Raw genomic sequence first — 17,813 nt, 5'->3', positions numbered from 1 at the left:
AATTTGCATCAACACAGACACTAGCTTAGATTTTCAGCTGCTACCCATTCCAGAGATACCACACAAATTCAAATAGTTGGAGGGTGAGAGTCTGCTTGCTCTCCCCTGCATCCTCAAGCATTCGGCCATAAAACTGTTCTGCTCTGAAATACCAGTAACCAAATCTCTCCTCAGACCTGAAGCACAGACTGCTCACTTACAAAATTAGCATGGAGACAGTCCTGTCCCAACATCATTGTCTTTCCCACAAGCTGGCTACACACAGCCACTCGGTTATAGGGCTGCTCGACTTCCATAACGGCTTCTACTTCATCTGAGATCTTTTCAAAGCTCCCCACACTGGATCTTTCAAAGGGAAAGTCAGTGGATCCATTTACAACAGAAAATTTCTGGCTGTTAGGAATTGAAACTTTCTTGATTAACTCACTTTCACACCCTTCAGTTGCAGTAAACTGCTTGCACAGGTTACCAGGAGGGTTCCTTTCCCTATGAGCTTCTTTAAGCAGCAATTTACCCCTCTCAGAACTTCTGCCTTTACCCTCTTCACCTAGGGCTTGCTGTAAAGGAACACTTTCCTGAGCAACCACAGTCTCTTCCTGGGTCTCACTTACATTCAGAATCACCTCTGGCCCATCAGGCAGATTTTTACACAATTCCCTTCCAGGCAAACTAACAGACTTTCTAGATAACAGGTTAGAAGCCTTCTCCTGCCCTTGGCCATGAACAAGCTCAGGAATCTTCCTTCTTACTAAAACTGTCAGTAGGTAGCACACTTAAATCACCTTTCTGCTCTCCTTGTGCCCTGGCTAGGGTATCACCCTGCTCAGACAGAGCTGCTACACCCTTCTCCAACCACACATTAGCAACTGGCAAACTACAAGTACTAGAATTATCTAGTCTCTGGGATTTTGCTAGGACACTAACTAGATGCACCCTAGTCACAGGGCCATTCTCCCCAGCAGACACAAACTTAGGACCATTCCCCTCCTGGGCTTTAGCTGTATTTACAACCAACTCTGAGACAACTGAATCACCCTCAACCATCTCAGGCTGAAAGGCACCTTCTGTCTGCTGCACAGATACAAAAGAGCCGGAGACACATTCTCCTCCACCACACACACAGCTCGGGATTTCCTTTCCCTTGTCCCAGCACTCAGGGCTGTTCACAGACAACTGCTTGGAGACTAAGCCCACGTCCAGACTAACCCGCGGCATCGGCGGGTTAAAATCGATTGCTCGGGGATTGATATATCGCGTCTAGTCTGGACGCGATGTATCGATCCCCGAGCGCGCTTACATCGATTCCGGAACTCCATCAACCCGAACGGAGTTCCGGAATCGACACGGAGAGCCGCGGACATCGATGCCGCGCCGTCCAGACGGGTGAGTACCTCGATTTTAGAAATTCGACTTCAGCTACGTTATTCACGTAGCTGAAGTTGCGTATCTAAAATCGATTTTAATACCCTAGTCTGGACGTGGCCTAAGGTAGCTTCCTCCATAGGCAAGTCAATACCCCTGACAGACACAGGCACATTCCCTTCACTGTCACATTTCTTCACACAGGAAACAGGTAAGGGATAGGGACACTTATTTTCCACTATTTCTGCCTTCCCAAACTGCTGACCAGATAAAGCCATCCGCTCACAAGGCTGCCTAGGCTTATTCAGACTTTTCCTACCAGGCACATTGCTACTCCCAACAGATAAACTGCTGCTTTTTTCACCACACTGAGCTACTTCCAGCAAATCACAGTTACCCATTTCAGGTTCACTTTTACAAGCTGTACTAGTCACCCATCCATCACCCATCCCAAATCTACCCTCTCTTTCCTCAATTAGGGCTTCCACCTGACCATTTACTTGAATCTGCTCCTGAGAAACATTTCCCTCCCCAGTGAGATCTTTTTGCTCTTGATCTAACTCCAGATTCACTTCTGAGACATTAGACAGACATTCAGAAACTCCATTCCCAGACACACTGCTTTCTTGAACAGACAAACAGCTATTACCCACCAGGTTAGACTCCCCCTCTCCCCGGCCATAGCAAAACAGGTTAAACACAGAAAACTGCTCCGAGTAATACCACATATCAACATAGTTATAAACTGGATTTTCAAGGGGATACAGTTTCTGCTGTTCTTCCCTTGCTTCTTTGACTTGGAGCCGAAGTCTGGCAGTTTCTTGTTGCATCTTGTGAGTCTCCTGTTGCCTTTGTCGAGCTTTCTCTTCAGCAGCCAGCAGCTCTTTCTTTCTCTCAGCAGCCTCTTCCTTCAACTGGGCCAAGGCTTGCTTCTCTTTCATTCGAATTTCTGCCAGTTTTTGCTCATATTCAAACGGCAGGCTATCCATCAGGGCTTACAGTTTCTTTGCTTTTGCTGATGCTTTTTGGCTCATGGTCACTGATCTTTAACCAACCAAACTCTCAATCCCAAATTTTAAATTTGAATAGCTTGGGGTTCTGACCCAAAGCTTAATTGACCTGGTTCTGTGGATCCTGCTGACTACCCCACTGTGACAATGCGATTCTGGCGAGACCCAACTGAGAGTGCCAATTCAGGACCAATTGCTTAAACAGGGCAGTTACAGCCCAAGGCTGGGGGTTTTCCACCTTTAAGGCAAACCAAACCAGCCAGACAAAAAGGACTTCAGTTTCACCCCATTGCCTAACCACAAGTCACACAAGCAATTTCCTTAGACACTCCAGTCTCCCAGTGTCACCACCAGTGCCACCCGTCCTGGGGATGAATGGTTATGAAAACCAACACCCCAGTAAAAGAAAAAGGTTCTCTCGATCCCAAAGGACCAAGCCCCAGACCCAGGTCAATATACACATCAGATCTTACCCACAAATCACGCTGTTGCCAATCCCTTAGAATCTAAAATCTAAAGGTTTATTCATAAAGGGAAAAAGATAGAGATGAGAGCTAGAATTGGTTAAATGGAATCAATTACATCCAGTAATGGCCAAGTTCTTGGTTCAGGCTTGTAGCAGTGATGGAGTAAACTGCAGGTTCAAATCAAGTCTCTGGAGAACATCCCCCACTGGGATGGGTCATTCACTCCTTTGTGCAGAGCTTCAGTTAGTAGCAAAGTCCCTCCAGAGGTAAGAAGCAGGATTGAAGACAAAATGGAGATGAGGCATCAGCCTTATATAGGCACTTCCAGGTGTAAGAACACTCCTTTGTTCTTACTGTGGAAAATTACAGCAAAATGGAGTTTGCAGTCACATGGGCCAGTCCCTGCACACCCTGCTGAGTCACAAGGCGTATTTGCCTCCTCTCAGTGGGTCAATTGTGTAGCTGATGGTCCTTAATGGGCCATCAAGCAGGCTAAGCAGAGCTAACACCAACTTGTCTGGGGTGTTTCCCAGAACTACAGCACCAATTTGAAATACAGACAATATAGAGCCAATACTTATAACTTCAACTACACAATGATACAGACATACAGACAGCATAATCATAACCAGCAACCCATAACTTGGTCTTAGACACCTTATATGACCCCCTTTACCTAGGGTTTGGTGCCACTACAGGACCTTGGTTGCAACCCATGTTCTATATGGTCCCAGTTTATATCAATAACGTCATAAGGGAGCCAGGCACTGGGGGCTGTCCTGGCCGGTGGGGGTGGGATGTGGGGGGCTGGAGGGGGTGGGGGGCCGTGAGGGCTGGACAGGGCCAGGCACTGGGGGCTGTCCGGGCTCGTGGGGGCGGGACGTGGGGGTTCATCGGAGCTGGAGGGGGTGGGGGGCTGGAGGGGGCCAGGCACTGGGGGCTGTCCTGGCTGGTGGAGGCGGGAAGTGGGGGGCCGTGGGAGATGGAGGGGGTGGAGTATTGGGGGCTGGAGGGTGTGGGGGGCTGTGGGGCCTGGATGGGGCCAGGCACTGGGGGCTGTCCTGGCTGGTGGGGGCAGGATGTGGGGGGTCCATGGGAGCTGGAGGGGGTGGGGTATGGGAGGGCTGGAGGGGGCAGGACACTGGGGGCTGTCCTGGCTGGGGAGGTTGGGACGTGGGGGACTGTGAGAGCTGGAGGGGGTGGGGGGCCGTTGGGGCTGGAGGGGGCAGGATACTGGGGGCTGTCCTGGCTGGTGGGGGCAGGACGTGGGGGTCTGGAGGGAGTGGGGGACTGTGGGGGCTGGAGGGGGCAGGGCACTGGGGGCTGTCTTGGCTGGTGGGGGCGGGACGTGGGGGACTGGAGGGGGTGGGCAGGCTGTGGGGGCTGGAGAGGGCAGGGCACTAGGGGCTGTCCTGGCTGGTTGGGGCGGGACGTGGGGGGCTGGAGGGGGTGGGCAGGCTGTGGGGGCTGGAGAGGGCAGGGCACTAGGGGCTGTCCTGGCTGATTGGGGCGGGACGTGGGGGGCTGGAGGAGGTCGGGGGCTGTGGGGGCTAGAGAGGGCAGAGCACTGGGGGTTGTCCTGGCTAGTGGGGGTGGGATGTGGGGGGCTGGAGGGAACAGGGCACTGGGGGCTGTCCTGGCTGGAGGGGGTGGGGGGCAGTGGGAGCTGGAGGGGGTAGGGCACTGGCGGCTGTCCTGGCTGGAGAGGGCAGGGCACTGGGGGCTGTGGGGGCTGAAGGGGGTGGGGGGCTGTGGGAGCTGGAGGGGGAAGGGCACTGGGGGCGTGGGGGCTGGAGGGGGTGGGGGGCTGTGGGAGCTGGAGGGGGCAGAGCACTGGGGGCTGTCCTGGCTGGTGGGGGTGGGATGTGGGGGGTTGTGGGAGCTGGAGGGGGTGGGGGGCAGTGGGGGCTGGAGGGGGCAGGACACTGGGGGCGTGGGGACTGGAGGGGGTGGGAGGCTGTGGGAGCTGGAGGGGGCAGAGCACAGGGGGCTGTCCTGGCTGGTGGGGGTGGGATGTGGGGGTCTGTGGGAGCTGGAGGGAGTGGGGGGCAGTGGAGGCTGGAGGGGGCAGGACACTGGGGCTGTGGGGGCTGAAGGGGGTGGGGGGCTGTGGGAGATGGAGGGGGCAGGGCACTGGGGACTGTCCTGGCTGGAGGGGGTCGGGGGCTGTGGGGGCTGGAGGGGGCAGGGCACTGGGGGCTGTCCTGGCCGGGGGGGCGGGACGTGGGGGGCTGTGTGGGCAGGATCTCAGGCCCCCGTGATCTCCCGGCAGATCTTCCAGGAGCACCCCCTGCACGGCTGCGGGCGGGCGAATGGGACGGGCGCGGAGAATGGCAGCCTGCCCCTGGGGAACGGGCCGGCGGTGACGGGGCAGCCCAACACGGCCCTGCTCTCGCTGGTGCTCATGGCCGGCACCTTCTTCATCGCCTTCTTCCTGCGCAAGTTCAAGAACAGCCGCTTCTTCCCTGGGCGGGTGAGCAGGGGCCATGGGGGCTGGAGCAGAGCTGTGGGGTGGGAGGAAGGGGTAGGTTGGGGCAGAGCTGGGGGCAGCTCTCTGCAGGCTGTGTTGGGGCAGGGTTCGCAGGGGGCAGGGAGGGCAGAGCTGGGGGCAGGGAGAGGCGCTGCGGGGTGCGGGCGCAGAGTTCTGGGGGCCGGCCCCTGTAGGCTGTGCCATGGCAGGAGGGCAGGGCTCCTGGGGGGCAGGCAGGGTTTGTGGGGGGCAGGGAGGGCAGAGCTGGGGGCAGGGTTCGTTAGGGGCAGAACTGGGGCCCACCCTGGCCGGTGCTGACCCGCTCTCTGCAGATCCGTCGGGTGATCGGGGACTTCGGGGTGCCCATCGCCATCCTCATCATGGTGCTGGTGGATTTCAGCATCCGGGACACGTACACGCAGGTCAGTGGGGCAGGGAGGGGCCTGCAGCCCCACGGCCCCGTGTCAGGGACCCACAGGCTCGGTGCTATGCCTGGGCCTGCAGACAGCCGCCAGGGCTCCCCCTCTCACTGCCTCCGACGGAGCCTGAGTGCTCCAGCCCTCCTGCTGCCCCCCACGAGCTCTACCAGCGAGTCCCATGGAGCCGGAGGAGCCTTGTGTGCCCCACAGGGACTGACGCGCCCAACCAGGACCGGCCCTGGTGTCAGGAGCCTTTTCCCCCAGAGCAGCTCATCGACCCCCGGGACACCGCAGGGGAAGCCCGGAGGGGCAGCAGCTCAGCCCTGGTGCGGCCTGGCCAAGCCTGGAGCTGGGGACCCGTCCGGTTCCATCTCCCCGTCCCCATGTCTGTCCGCCCTGGGAAGAGCCAGCGTCCGCCAGCCCGGGCCCTGTTCCCGCAGGCACCGGCCGCCGCCCAGCCTGTCCCGTGGCGCCGGATTCCCCCAGCCGGCAGGACCTGCCCCACAGCCAGGGCTCTGCAGCGCGACGGGCCCAACGGCTCCGGACTCCGACGCCAGGCCGGAGCTGCCAGGACTAGGGGCCTGGGGCCACGGGGACAGAGCCCTAGAGATGGGGCACCGGGGCGTTATCACCTTTCCCGTGTTCGTCCCAGCCTGCTGCCCCCTGCCCCCACCTCGCTGTCCCCTGTCCCCCTTGCCCCCCGCCCTCATTCCGCCTTACACCTGTCCCCACCCCCCACCCGTACCCTCTGCCCCCACCTCCCCATCTGCCCTCACACTTGCCCCGTCCCACCCTGCCCCCATCCCCCCTCACACCTGTCCCCACCCCCTGCCCTGTACTCTTTGCCCTCACACCTGCCCCCACCCCCTGCCCCCCAACTCCCCATCCCCCTATGCCTGCTCCCTCATCTTTCCTGCCCCCCTCCCCTGCCCCTGTCCCCCTTGCCCCCCACCTCCCTGTCCCTCCACATGCTTGGTCCCCCTTCTCCAGCACGTCCCACTCTCATCCCCCATTGCCCCCTGTGCCGAGCCCCCGCTAGGTTGTCTCTCATGGCACCCCCCCATTCCCCTCCGCAGAAGCTGAGCGTTCCCAGTGGCTTCTCAGTGACGGCCCCGGAGAAGCGGGGCTGGGTCATCAACCCCCTGGGCGAGGGCAGCTCCTTCCCCGTCTGGATGATGGTGGCCAGTGCCCTGCCGGCCGTGCTGGTCTTCATCCTCATCTTCATGGAGACCCAGATCACCACGTGAGCTGAGCCGTCCACAGGCATGGGGTGGCTGTGGGGGGGCTATTGGGAGAGGTCCCAGGCTGTGCGGGGCCGTGGGGCAGGCCCTGAGACACCGGCGCCCTGCGCCCACTCCCAGGCTGATCACCAGAAGGAGCAGTGTGTGCTGCGGGGGGCTGTGGGGGGCAGGTGTGGGGGCCGGGGGCAGGCCCTGAGGCTCCTGCGCCCACTCCCAGGCTGATCACCAGAAGGAGCAGTGTGTGCTGCGGGGGGCTGTGGGGAGCAGGTGTGGGGGCCGTGGAGCAGGCCCTGAGGCTCCGGTGCCCCCCCAGGCTGATCACCAGAAGGAGCAGTGTGTGCTGCGGGGGGCTGTGGGGGGCAGGTGTGGGGGCCGTGGAGCAGGCCCTGAGGCTCCTGTGCGCCCCCAGGCTGATCACCAGAAGGAGCAGTGCGTGCTGCGGGGGGCTGTGGGGGGCAGGTGTGGGGGCCGGGGGCAGGCCCTGAGGCTCCTGTGCCCCCCCAGGCTGATCACCAGAAGGAGCAGTGTGTGCTGCGGGGGGCTGTGGGGGGCAGGTGTGGGGGCCGGGGGCAGGCCCTGAGGCTCCGGTGCCCCCCCAGGCTGATCATTAGTAAGAAGGAACGCATGCTGCAGAAGGGCTCCGGCTTCCACCTCGACCTGCTGCTCATCGTGGCCATGGGCGGCTTCTGCGCCCTCTTCGGGCTGCCCTGGCTGGCGGCCGCCACAGTGCGCTCGGTGACCCACGCCAACGCCTTGACGGTCATGAGCAAGGCCGTGGCCCCCGGCGACAAGCCCAAGATCCAGGAGGTGAAGGAGCAGCGCGTCACGGGGCTGCTGGTGGCCCTGCTCGTGGGTGAGTCCCGCCAGCCACCCTGCTCCACGGCCAAGCAGGGAAGAGGCTCACAGGGCGGGCAGAGCTCAGGCCCAGCTGTGGGCCTGGGGGGTGCTTTTGGGTTGGGGGCGTAATCTGGGGAAGGGGCTTTGGGGGGGGTGTCAGAGACCCACGGACTTGGGGCTGCACCCCCAGCTTTGGGATGGTCTCTGGGAGGCCCCTTCTCTGGGCCAGCCCCCTGGGGGTCCTACTCTGCTTCCAGGATGAGCCACGCGGCCTCATCACCCCCTAGACTGGCGCTCTGGACCCGAACCCGCCCCCCCCGTGAGCTCCGGGCAGCAAGTCCCCCGAGACAGCCCCTGAGGGAGACTCGGCCGCTCGCAGGGATCAGGGCCCCTCGCCCAGCCCCAGCAGGGCCACTCCCAGCGCGGGCACAGCCGGGTTCACTCGTTAGCTGGCGCCCGGCCTAGGGGCCCGTCGGGCAGCCCGGGGCAGTGAAGGGTGAAGCAGGATCCGTCCTGTCCAGCCAAGAGCCCAGCCCGGCTCTGGGGAACCCTCGGGTCCGGCTCCGTCCGTCTGTCTGTGCGGCCTCCTTGGTCAGAGTCCAGGTGAGAGCCCCGACTGCTTCCCGCGACCCCCATGTAACCCCCCACCCCCATCCCTGTGTTCTCCCGCCGGGGAGCCTTGTTCAGCCTTGGGGGCGTGGGTTGCCGGGTGTCCATGTCCAGGCGATTGGATTTCCCGTTGTCTCATTGTCACTGAGCTGGGAACCAGGCCCAGCCAGGGGACACCCGCGCCTGTGTCTCAGCCGCCCCTGAGAGCAGACAGGCCCCTCCTGCCCCAGGGCAACAAGGCAACTTATGGGGAAACTGAGGCACAAACATTACACAATTACTCCCACTTTGTGACTAATGGTGGGAGGGGGCAGGGCAGTGTTGTGGGCAGGCAGCGGGGGGACGGCTGTGTTTGCAGAGAGCTGGGGGGGCGGAGGGCTCCCGTGGGCTCAGTGGCTGCCTCCCCCTCCCCCCTAGGCCTGTCCATCGTCATCGGGGACCTGCTGCGACACATCCCCCTGGCTGTGCTCTTCGGGATCTTCCTGTACATGGGCGTCACCTCGCTGAACGGCATCCAGTTCTATGAGCGACTGCACCTGCTGCTCATGCCCCCCAAGCACCACCCCGATGTCACCTTCGTCAAAAAGGTCTGCGTTGGGGGGAGGGCCCAGCCCATTGGCAGATACTGGGGGGGGCAATGGAGCCAGCGGGGGGCATGGCCCATTGGCAGATAGCAGCAGGGGGTGTCCCATTCCAAACTGCCAGGGGGGCAGGTGGTTGGGCCCAGCCTTTGGGGAGGGGGAGCCATCAGTGGGGACCCATGGGGGGGGGCATTGAACCAGCACGGGGGGCTCTCGGGGTGGGGGCAAGGTACCAGCGGGGGGGTGTGTGTGTCTTCGGTGAGTGGCAGTGAGCCAGCGGGGATCTGGGGGGGCAGTGAGCCAGGAAGGGGGATCCACGGCCGGGAGGGTGGTGAGCCGGGGGGGGCGGGGGGAGCCGCTGTGGCACTGGGCCGGGGCGTTAACCTCGTCTGGCTCCCCGGGCAGGTGCGCACCCTGCGGATGCACCTCTTCACGGGCCTGCAGCTGGCGTGCCTGGCCGTGCTCTGGGCCGTCATGTCCACCGCCGCCTCCCTGGCCTTCCCCTTCATCCTCATCCTCACCGTGCCGCTCCGCATCTGCCTGCTCACCCGCATCTTCACCGCCCGCGAACTCAAGTGTGTAAGTCCCTGGGGAGGGGGGGGAGGCGCCAGGCCACAGGACGCCCTCAGGCACCTGGATGGGGGCCCCGCAAGCCCAGCCGCACCCCCCAGCCCCCGGGGCAACTGGAGGGGCTCGCCCAGTGCAGGGCTGGGGAGACGCTGCCCGGGCACTGGCGTGTGGGGCGGCAGCGCTGGCCCAGGGGCTCAGAGGCCAGGGGGAGGGGGGCAGTCTCCTGGCAGCGCCGGGTGCTGCCTCTTCCCCAGCTCCCCACCCACCAGCTGGCTGCACCCTCTCTCCCCAGCTGGACGCAGAGGAGGCGGAGCCGATCTTCGACGAGCGGGAAGGGGTGGACGAGTACAACGAGATGCCGATGCCTGTGTGAGGGGCACCAGCAAGCGACCCTGAGCAGGGCTGTGGGGCACAGGCAGCCCCCCGGCTGCTGCGCCATCACCCGGACCTGCGCCATCTCCAGATCTGTGGCCACTTGGACTGTGCCCAGCTGGGGCGGGCGCCCAGCACTCCCCCAGTGCCTGTGCCACACCAGCCATGAGACACTCACTGTCTCGCCCCACCTGCCAAAGGGGCTGTTCAGCGCCCTGCCCTGCGGGGGCCTGCCGCCTGCCCTGGGCAGGGAGTGGGCCGTGCCGCCTGCCCCCCGAACTGCATCGTGCGCTGGACCCGCTCCCGCAGCATCGTGTGCCCCCTGGTGGGGTGGGGGGGCTGTCCTCCCTGCTCCAGCCCTGCCCCACCAGCCCTGGGCCCCACCCCGACAATCAGGTGTTTCCTAAATTCAGTGGGGTTTTATTTAAGAGAATAATTTAACTGTCAATAAACAGCTTTCTAAGGAACGTGGGGGGCCTGGCTTGGTGGGGGCTGTGGAGGGGCTCACACAACAGACCTGGAGCCAGCAGCTGCTGCTCAGGTCGGTTTGGTGAACACGTTTGTGCAACAAACCCGTGTGTCACCCCGGCACTATGTAACCATCACGGGCCCCAGTCCCACTGGCAGGCTGGGCAGGGCCATGGTTGGGCAGCAAGCAGCCCAGTGCCACCCCCCCCGGCCATAAACTAGGCTGGGGCTGGGACAGGGCCATGGGGCAAAATCAGGCCTGCACAACACCCCTGAGTACCTCGGGGGACGTGTTACGGGGCAGAGTCGCATTGTGCTCCCGCTCCTGCCCTGCTGCGAGCCTGGCAGGGCACAGTGCAAGTGGGGCTGGGGAAGCTGCATCTCCCAGGTAGGGGTCACTTGCTAGGGCCACACCCTGCCCCCCTCAGCCTAGAGCCAGGCTGGCACATTGCTGGCAGGGCCAGTCCCCTGGCAGGGTGCAGCAGGCAATACCCCCGCCCCCCAGCCACTCTCTGGGCCCCTGCACGGGGGGCTATGGGGCACAAACTGGCACCACGAAACAGGACAGGACAGCGCAGCTTCTTCTCCATTTTATTGTAAACTTTGTCCTCACCACTCCAGCAGCCCCTTGAGCTGGGCCTGGGCCTAACAGCTCCAGGGCCCCCCCGCCCTGTGCAGCCCATGGGGGAGAGGCACTCCCAGCCAGGCAGCAGGTGTGAGGGCAGCTCAGGGAGCCGTGCCCCCCCAGCTCTGAGGACACACAGACCAGTGCCCCCCCCTTTGCAGACAGGAGCCTTGGGAGTGGAAGAGCAGGCCCAGCATGCACTGCTCCCGCTTGGGGCTGTGGCGCTGGCCCAGCCGTTTACACCAGCCCCCCACCCCTGATGCTGCACCAGCCCAACCCCCGACCCCCCAGCAAATGCCAATAAATAACAGCCCCACGCTACGCCCACCCGCTACCACCAGCCCCACTGGCCTACAGCCCCCAGGGGAGGAAGGGGGCCTCCGGGAGCAGGGTCCGCAGCCCGTGCCGTGTCCAGCGTCACATCGCTCCGCCGGAGGAGGTGGGTCTCTCGCTGTCACTGCGCCCCGGGGGCAGCAGCTGCTTTCAAAAGCGGAGCTCCCGCAGCTTCTGCCGCAGATAGTGCTTGGCCTCCTCCACGCCGCTCACCTTCTCCAGCTCCATGTAGGGCAGCTGCACGCAGGAGAGGAGCGTCACTCAGCACCAACGCCAGCCTGGGGCAGCGTCCTTGGGCCAGGCCGAGGGCACCAGGGCCTGGCTGGCACAGGAGAGTGGGGAATAGAATATGGGGCTTTGGCACAAGCAGAGCCCAGCTCCCCACCCCACCCTGGTCCCAGGGAGGCAGCTCCAGCCCCCCCCCCCCAGGCTGCGTGGTCGTCTCCTCCCAGCAGCATCGGTTGGGGTTGGGGGGGGGTGCTCCTGGCCTGTGCAATATGTGCGCTAATGGCCCCTCCACGGAGCTACGCGTTTACCTGGAGGGCTGGCCTGGTTCCCCACTTCCTTCCATAACCGTAACTGGCTCCTGGAGCCCTTGGCTACATGAATCATTTCAAAATGCAGGTAGCTCCTGTGCCAGAGCAGAACCCATGGGCAGCAGAGAAGGGGGACCCCCCCCCACTGCACAGCCTGATTCTCCCCCTGCCCCCCAAGCATATGGGACACAGCAGCCACACCTGTCCCTCACTGGATCAACAGACACAAGGTCACTACGCCCCCATCTGCCTACAAGCTCTGTCACTCAGCATCACAGCTGTGCCACAAGACCTCACCCTGGGGCCAGGCTGGCAGCTCCCAGACACCCTGACGGCCGTTAGCTAAACGAGGACTGCAGAATGGCTCTCCCAAATTGCTGTCCCATCCCGCTGCCAGGTCCAAGGCGGAGGGTTTGGTAAAGGGCTGGGCTGAGCTCCGTGATAGGCCAGTCCTCAGGACACAAATTACGGAGCCAGCAGCTGAGGGGCGCAGTAGCTGAGGGAAAGGGTATAAGTACTAGGTGCCAGATGGATACAGCGAGCTGGCGACTTGCGAATCTCTGGGAAGAGACGGCCTGGCCCGTACAGGCTAGTGAGCCTCACGTCATTTCATAGCTGAAAGTTTAGCAAAGAACAGAACGATCAGACACGCAGATGAACGTGATATGCTAGAGATGAGTCAACACGGCTTTTGTAAAGGGAAATCGCGCCTCACCACTCTACTACAATTCTTTGAGGGGGGTCAAACAAACATGAACAAGGGGGATCCAGTGGCTATAACGTACTTGGACTTTCCAAAAACCTTTGACAAGGTCCCTCACCAAAGGCTCTTAAGCCAAGTAAGGAGCCATGGGATACGAGGGAAGGTTCTCTCATGGATTGGTAACTGGTTAAAAGAAATGAAACAAAGCATAGGAATAAATGATCAGGGTCTGTACTGGGACCAGTCCTATTCAACATATTCATAAATGAGCTGGAAAAAAGGGATAAACAGTGAGGTGGCAAAATTGCAGATGATACAAAACTACTCAAGATAATTCAGTGCCAGGCAGACTGCAAAGAGCTACCAAAGGATCTCACAAAACGGGGGGACTGGGCAGCAAAATGGCAGATGAAATTCAATGTTGATAAATGCAAATAATGCACATTGGAAAACATAATCCTAACTATACGTATACAATGATGGGGTCTCAATTAGCTGTTACCACTCCAGAAAGATCTTGGAGTCATTGTGGACAGTTCTTCTTCGAGTGATTGCTCACATCCATTCCAGTTAGGTGTGCGCGCTGCGCGTGCACGTTCGTCGGAAACTTTTTACCCTAGCAACTCCAGTGGGCCGGCAGGTCGCCCCCTGGAGTGGCGCCGCCATGGCGCCCAATATATACCCCTGCCGGCCCGCCCGCTCCTCAGTTCCTTCTTACCGCCGTGTCGGTCGTTGGAACTGTGGAGCGCGGCATAGCTGGCCTCCACGTCCCTAGCTCTCCTAGTTTCTATCGCTTGTTTATCGCTTATCTCTAGTTCTATATAGTTGTTAATTAGTATTGTTAAGTAGATAGTTTAGTAAATAGCTGTTAAGTAGTTCCTTGCCGGGGGCTTAGCCCTTCCCGGCACCGGGCGCCAGGCTCATGCCTGTTTCGCCAGGCTTCAAGCAGTGTGCGGCCTGCAAGAAGCCCATGCCTACCAGCGATCCCCACGAAGCGTGCCTGAAGTGCCTCGGGGAATCGCACAGATCTGACAAGTGCCGCATCTGTAAGGCTTTTAAGCCGAGGACAAAAAAGGAGAGGGATCAGAGGCTCCGAACTCTCCTAATGGAGGCGGCACTTGACCCGTCGACTTCGCAGACCGTGGTTTCGGCACCGGCACCGGATCGCTCCGGCACCGAGAAGACTCCTCGGCACCGACCTTCTCCGGCACTGGAATCAGAGCCAAGGCCGTCGAAGTCTAATACTCCGGCCAGGCAGACCCGGCTTGAGCGCCCGGCCTCGACATCGGCCGCGGCGCCGCCGGCACCGTCAGCACCGTTGACTCCGGGCCCGGCGGGTCCGTTGAGTCCGGTGCCGCCGAGCTCCCCCATGAGATCTGGGGTTGAGATAGTGGTCCCATCCACACCGGAGACCTTCGCCTCGGCTCGGGACCTTATTGCCCTGACGGAGCCTACTCGGCTGCCGCCTCCGGTACCTCCGGTGCGGGTCGCGTCCAGAGGCAAGCCCATGATGTCGGCACCGCCCACAGACAGTCGTTCGCCATCCAGGCCCCGACGTCTTGGGCGCTCCAGATCCCGACGCCGCTCGCAGTCCCGGCACCGCTCCCCTCAGCGGTACCGGTCGCACTCGCGGCACCGGTCGGCATCGAGACGGTCGCGGTCAGGCTCCAGTCGACACCGACACCGCGACTCCAGGAGCAGGTCCCGACGCTACTCGCCGCACCGGTCGACCTCCCGGCACCGAGCTGGTGGCAGGTCCCGGTCCCGGTCCCGGTCTCGCTCGACCTCCCGGCACCGAGCTGGTGGCAGGTCCCGGTCGACCTCCCGGCACCGAGCTGGTGGCAGGTCCCGGTCCCGGTCGATCTCCCGGCACCGAGCTGGTAGTAGGTCCCGGCACCGAAGCGGCGCCCGGTACCGTGACAGATCCCGGTCCCGAAGCGGCGCCCGGCACCGTGACAGATCCCGGTCCCGGTCCCGATCCCGGCACCGATATGACTCCCGGCACCGGTCCCCGGCACCGAGACGATCCTCCGTGCCGGCCCGCGCAGACCCGTACCATCCAGGGTCGGCCCCGCCGTGGCCCTCGAGGCAGCCGTCCGTATCCTCCCAGACGGACAGCGGCTATGCGCTGGGCACCGACCGGCAGGCGGCGCTGTTTGCTGATCCGCCGCTGCAGGACCAAGGCCCACAACAGTGGGGATTCTGGACACCCTGGGCGTACCATCAGGCCCAGGGCCCCCAGCAGCTCCCTGCTAGGCCGGCGACTGCGGAGCGTAGGGCCCCTGAAGCCTCTTTGTCTCGCCCCCCTCCCTCCCCGGAAGGGGACGAAGGGTCCAAACAGCAGGACTCCGCTGCGGCTCCGGAGACAGAGGCGAGGGCTGAGGAAGACCCTCAGTTGGACACTATTGTGCCTGGGGTCTCATCATCCTCCTCCCCGGATGAGGCGGTGGCGGGTACCTCCTCCAACAGTCCCCCCCCGCTGGATCTCAGGGCGCACCAGGACCTCCTCAGGCGATTGGCTCAAAACCTGAGTCTGCAGGCAGAGGAGGTCTCGGAGATAGAGGACCCAATTGTCACCATCCTCTCTTCCGATGCTCCCACCAGGGTCGCCCTGCCGTTCATACGGACCATTCAGGCCAATGCCAATACTATCTGGCAGTCCCCGGCCTCCATCCCTCCGACAGCGAAAGGAGTCGAGAGGAAGTACATGGCCCCTTCTAAGGGGTACGAATATTTACATGTTCACCCGACTCCCGGTTCACTGGTAGTGCAATCGGTGAACGATAGGGAGCGTCACGGCCAGGAGGCTCCGGCCCCCAAATCCAGAGAAGCCAGGCGGATGGACCTCCTTGGCCGTAAGGTGTATTCGGCTGGGGCGCTGCAGCTCAGGGTCTCTAACCAGCAGGCCCTGCTGAGCAGATACGCCTTTAACTCCTGGGTGGCAGTGGACAAATTTAAGGAGCTGCTGCCACAGGATGCTCGACAAGAGTTTACGGCCATCCTGGACGAAGGCAAGAAGGTCGCGCGCACGGCCTTACAAGCCACCTTGGACGCTGCGGACTCGGCTGCCCGTACCCTCGCGTCAGGAGTTACGATGCGTCGCATCTCCTGGCTGCAGGTTTCCGGCCTTCCGCCAGAGCTCCAGCACACGATACAGGACCTTCCTTTCGAAGGCCAGGGCCTGTTTTCCGATAAGACAGACCCCAGACTTAAGAGTTTAAAGGACAACCGGGTCATTGCGCGGTCCCTCGGGATGCACACCCCCGTGACACAGCGTAGACCCTTTAGGCCGCAACAACAGCAGCACCGTCGGCCGTTTTCCCAGTTCCGCCAGCGGCAGGACCCTTACAGGCGCCGCGGCAGGAACGGGAGGCGCAGGCAGTCGGGGAACCAAGGGGGGCAGAACCAAGGCTCCTCAAAACCCCCGCCTGGTCCTAAGCCTTCATTTTGAAGGTGCGCTCGAGGGCGCAGTAACAGTTTCCCCTATGGATCCTTCCCCCCCGTTTTCCAACCGCCTTTCGTTTTTCCTCCCGGCGTGGTCCCAAATAACATCGGACCGCTGGGTCTTAAGCGTGGTGCAGACGGGGTACCGCCTGCAGTTTGTTTCGTTTCCTCCTTCCCGCCCTCCTTCCTCGTCCCTCTTCAGGGACCCCTCTCACGAGCAATTCCTTCGGCAGGAGGTGCAGACGCTCCTCAGCAAAGGAGCTATAGAGGCGGTTCCCGAAAACGAGAAAGGCAAGGGGTTTTATTCCCGCTATTTTCTGATCCCCAAGGCCAAGGGGGGCCTCAGGCCTATCCTCGACCTGCGAGAGCTCAACAAATACCTCGTGAAGTTGAAGTTCCGCATGGTATCCCTGGGGACCATTATTCCATCCCTGGATCCGGGAGACTGGTACGCCGCCCTCGACATGCAGGACGCGTATTTCCACGTTGCCATTTGGCCACGCCACAGACGCTTCCTCCGCTTCGTTGTGGGGGCTCGTCATTATCAATTTGCGGTCCTCCCGTTTGGCCTGTCCACGGCCCCGAGGGTGTTTACAAAATGCATGGCAGTTGTCGTGGCGCATCTTCGGCGCAACCGTGTCCACGTGTTCCCTTATCTGGACGATTGGTTGATTCGGGGCACGTCGGAACAGCAGGTGTACAGCCATGTCCGCGTGATCACCGGCATGTTTGCGAGTCTGGGCCTCTTGATAAACACAGACAAGTCCACCCTGAGGCCCACTCAGAAGGTGGAATTTATCGGGGCCGTCCTGGACGCCACTGTGGGCAGGGCCTCGCTGCCTCGGCAGCGGTTCCAGACCATGGCGGCGATCGTTCAACGCTTGCGGTCAGCCCCGTTAACGTCAGTGAGGACATGTCTAACCCTGTTAGGCCACATGGCGGCGTGCACTTTTGTGACCGACTACGCTCGGCTCCGCATGAGGCCTCTCCAGCTGTGGCTTATCAGTCATTACAGGCCAAGGCAACCGCTAGACATGTTAATCACAGTCCCCCAGAAGGTCTTAGATTCCCTCGGCTGGTGGTTGGACCAGTCCGTATTGTGTGCGGGTCTTCCCTTTCACCCGTCTCAGCCCTCGGTATCCCTGACAACGGATGCCTCAGATCTAGGCTGGGGGGCCCACCTAGGGACCCTGCGGACGCAGGGCCTATGGTCCCAGGAGGAGGTGGGGCTACACATCAACATGAGGGAGTTGAGAGCGGTCCGCCTTGCTTGCCAAACGTTTTGTCATCAGCTTCAGGGTCGTTGTGTAGCCGTGTTCACGGACAACACGACGACCATGTATTATATCAACAAGCAGGGCGGCACCAGGTCCTCCTCCCTGTGCCTCGAGGCGATACGACTCTGGGACTTTTGCGTAGCCCACTCCATTCACCTCAGGGCTTCCTTCCTTCCCGGAGTACGGAACACGCTGGCGGATCGATTGAGCAGATCCTTCCTGTCACACGAGTGGTCCCTTCGCCCGGACGTCGCTCTCTCCATTTTCCGGAGGTGGGGTTATCCCCGGGTGGACCTCTTTGCGTCCAAGGGGAACAGGAAGTGCCAAGCGTTCTGCTCCTTTCAGGGCAGGGAGCCGGGGTCGATAGCGGATGCCTTCCTCATCCAGTGGTCGACCCACCTGTACTATGCGTTTCCTCCGTTCCCTCTGGTTCACAAGGTCCTCCTGAAGGTGCGCAGAGACAGGGCTCGTGTGATCATGGTGGCCCCG

The 17,813-nt window shown here is 61.6% G+C and overlaps 2 protein-coding genes across 11 annotated transcripts in view; one reads left to right on the top strand and one right to left on the bottom strand.

The window, feature by feature from the left end:
• The window catches only part of SLC4A2 (solute carrier family 4 member 2), an 82,371-nt gene extending 71,466 nt beyond the window's left edge, over positions 1 to 10,905 (top strand). For 9 of the 10 annotated variants that reach the window (XM_030546566.1, XM_030546558.1, XM_030546562.1 and 6 more), the window contains exons 17-23: positions 5,112 to 5,312; positions 5,642 to 5,731; positions 6,805 to 6,971; positions 7,569 to 7,822; positions 8,833 to 9,002; positions 9,402 to 9,571; positions 9,859 to 10,905. In XM_030546566.1, coding sequence (XP_030402426.1) covers positions 5,112 to 5,312; positions 5,642 to 5,731; positions 6,805 to 6,971; positions 7,569 to 7,822; positions 8,833 to 9,002; positions 9,402 to 9,571; positions 9,859 to 10,345 — 1,539 coding nt within the window. In that variant the 3' untranslated portion in view covers positions 10,346 to 10,905. Of the gene's footprint in view, positions 1 to 5,111; positions 5,313 to 5,641; positions 5,732 to 6,804; positions 6,972 to 7,568; positions 7,823 to 8,832; positions 9,003 to 9,401; positions 9,576 to 9,858 lie in introns of all 10 variants that reach the window. The other variant, XM_030546567.1, reaches the window with a different exon arrangement.
• Positions 10,906 to 10,985: 80 nt separating this feature from the next.
• Positions 10,986 to 17,813, bottom strand: part of FASTK (Fas activated serine/threonine kinase) — a 47,927-nt gene continuing 41,099 nt past the window's right edge. The window contains exon 10 of the mRNA XM_030546572.1: positions 10,986 to 11,601. Coding sequence (XP_030402432.1) covers positions 11,515 to 11,601 — 87 coding nt within the window. The 3' untranslated portion in view covers positions 10,986 to 11,514. The remainder of the gene's footprint in view (positions 11,602 to 17,813) is intronic.

The sequence above is a fragment of the Gopherus evgoodei genome, unplaced genomic scaffold (assembly GCF_007399415.2).
Source record: "Gopherus evgoodei ecotype Sinaloan lineage unplaced genomic scaffold, rGopEvg1_v1.p scaffold_47_arrow_ctg1, whole genome shotgun sequence".
Classification (NCBI taxonomy): Eukaryota; Metazoa; Chordata; order Testudines; family Testudinidae; genus Gopherus; species Gopherus evgoodei.
This window is presented reverse-complemented; position numbering and strand designations above follow the sequence as displayed.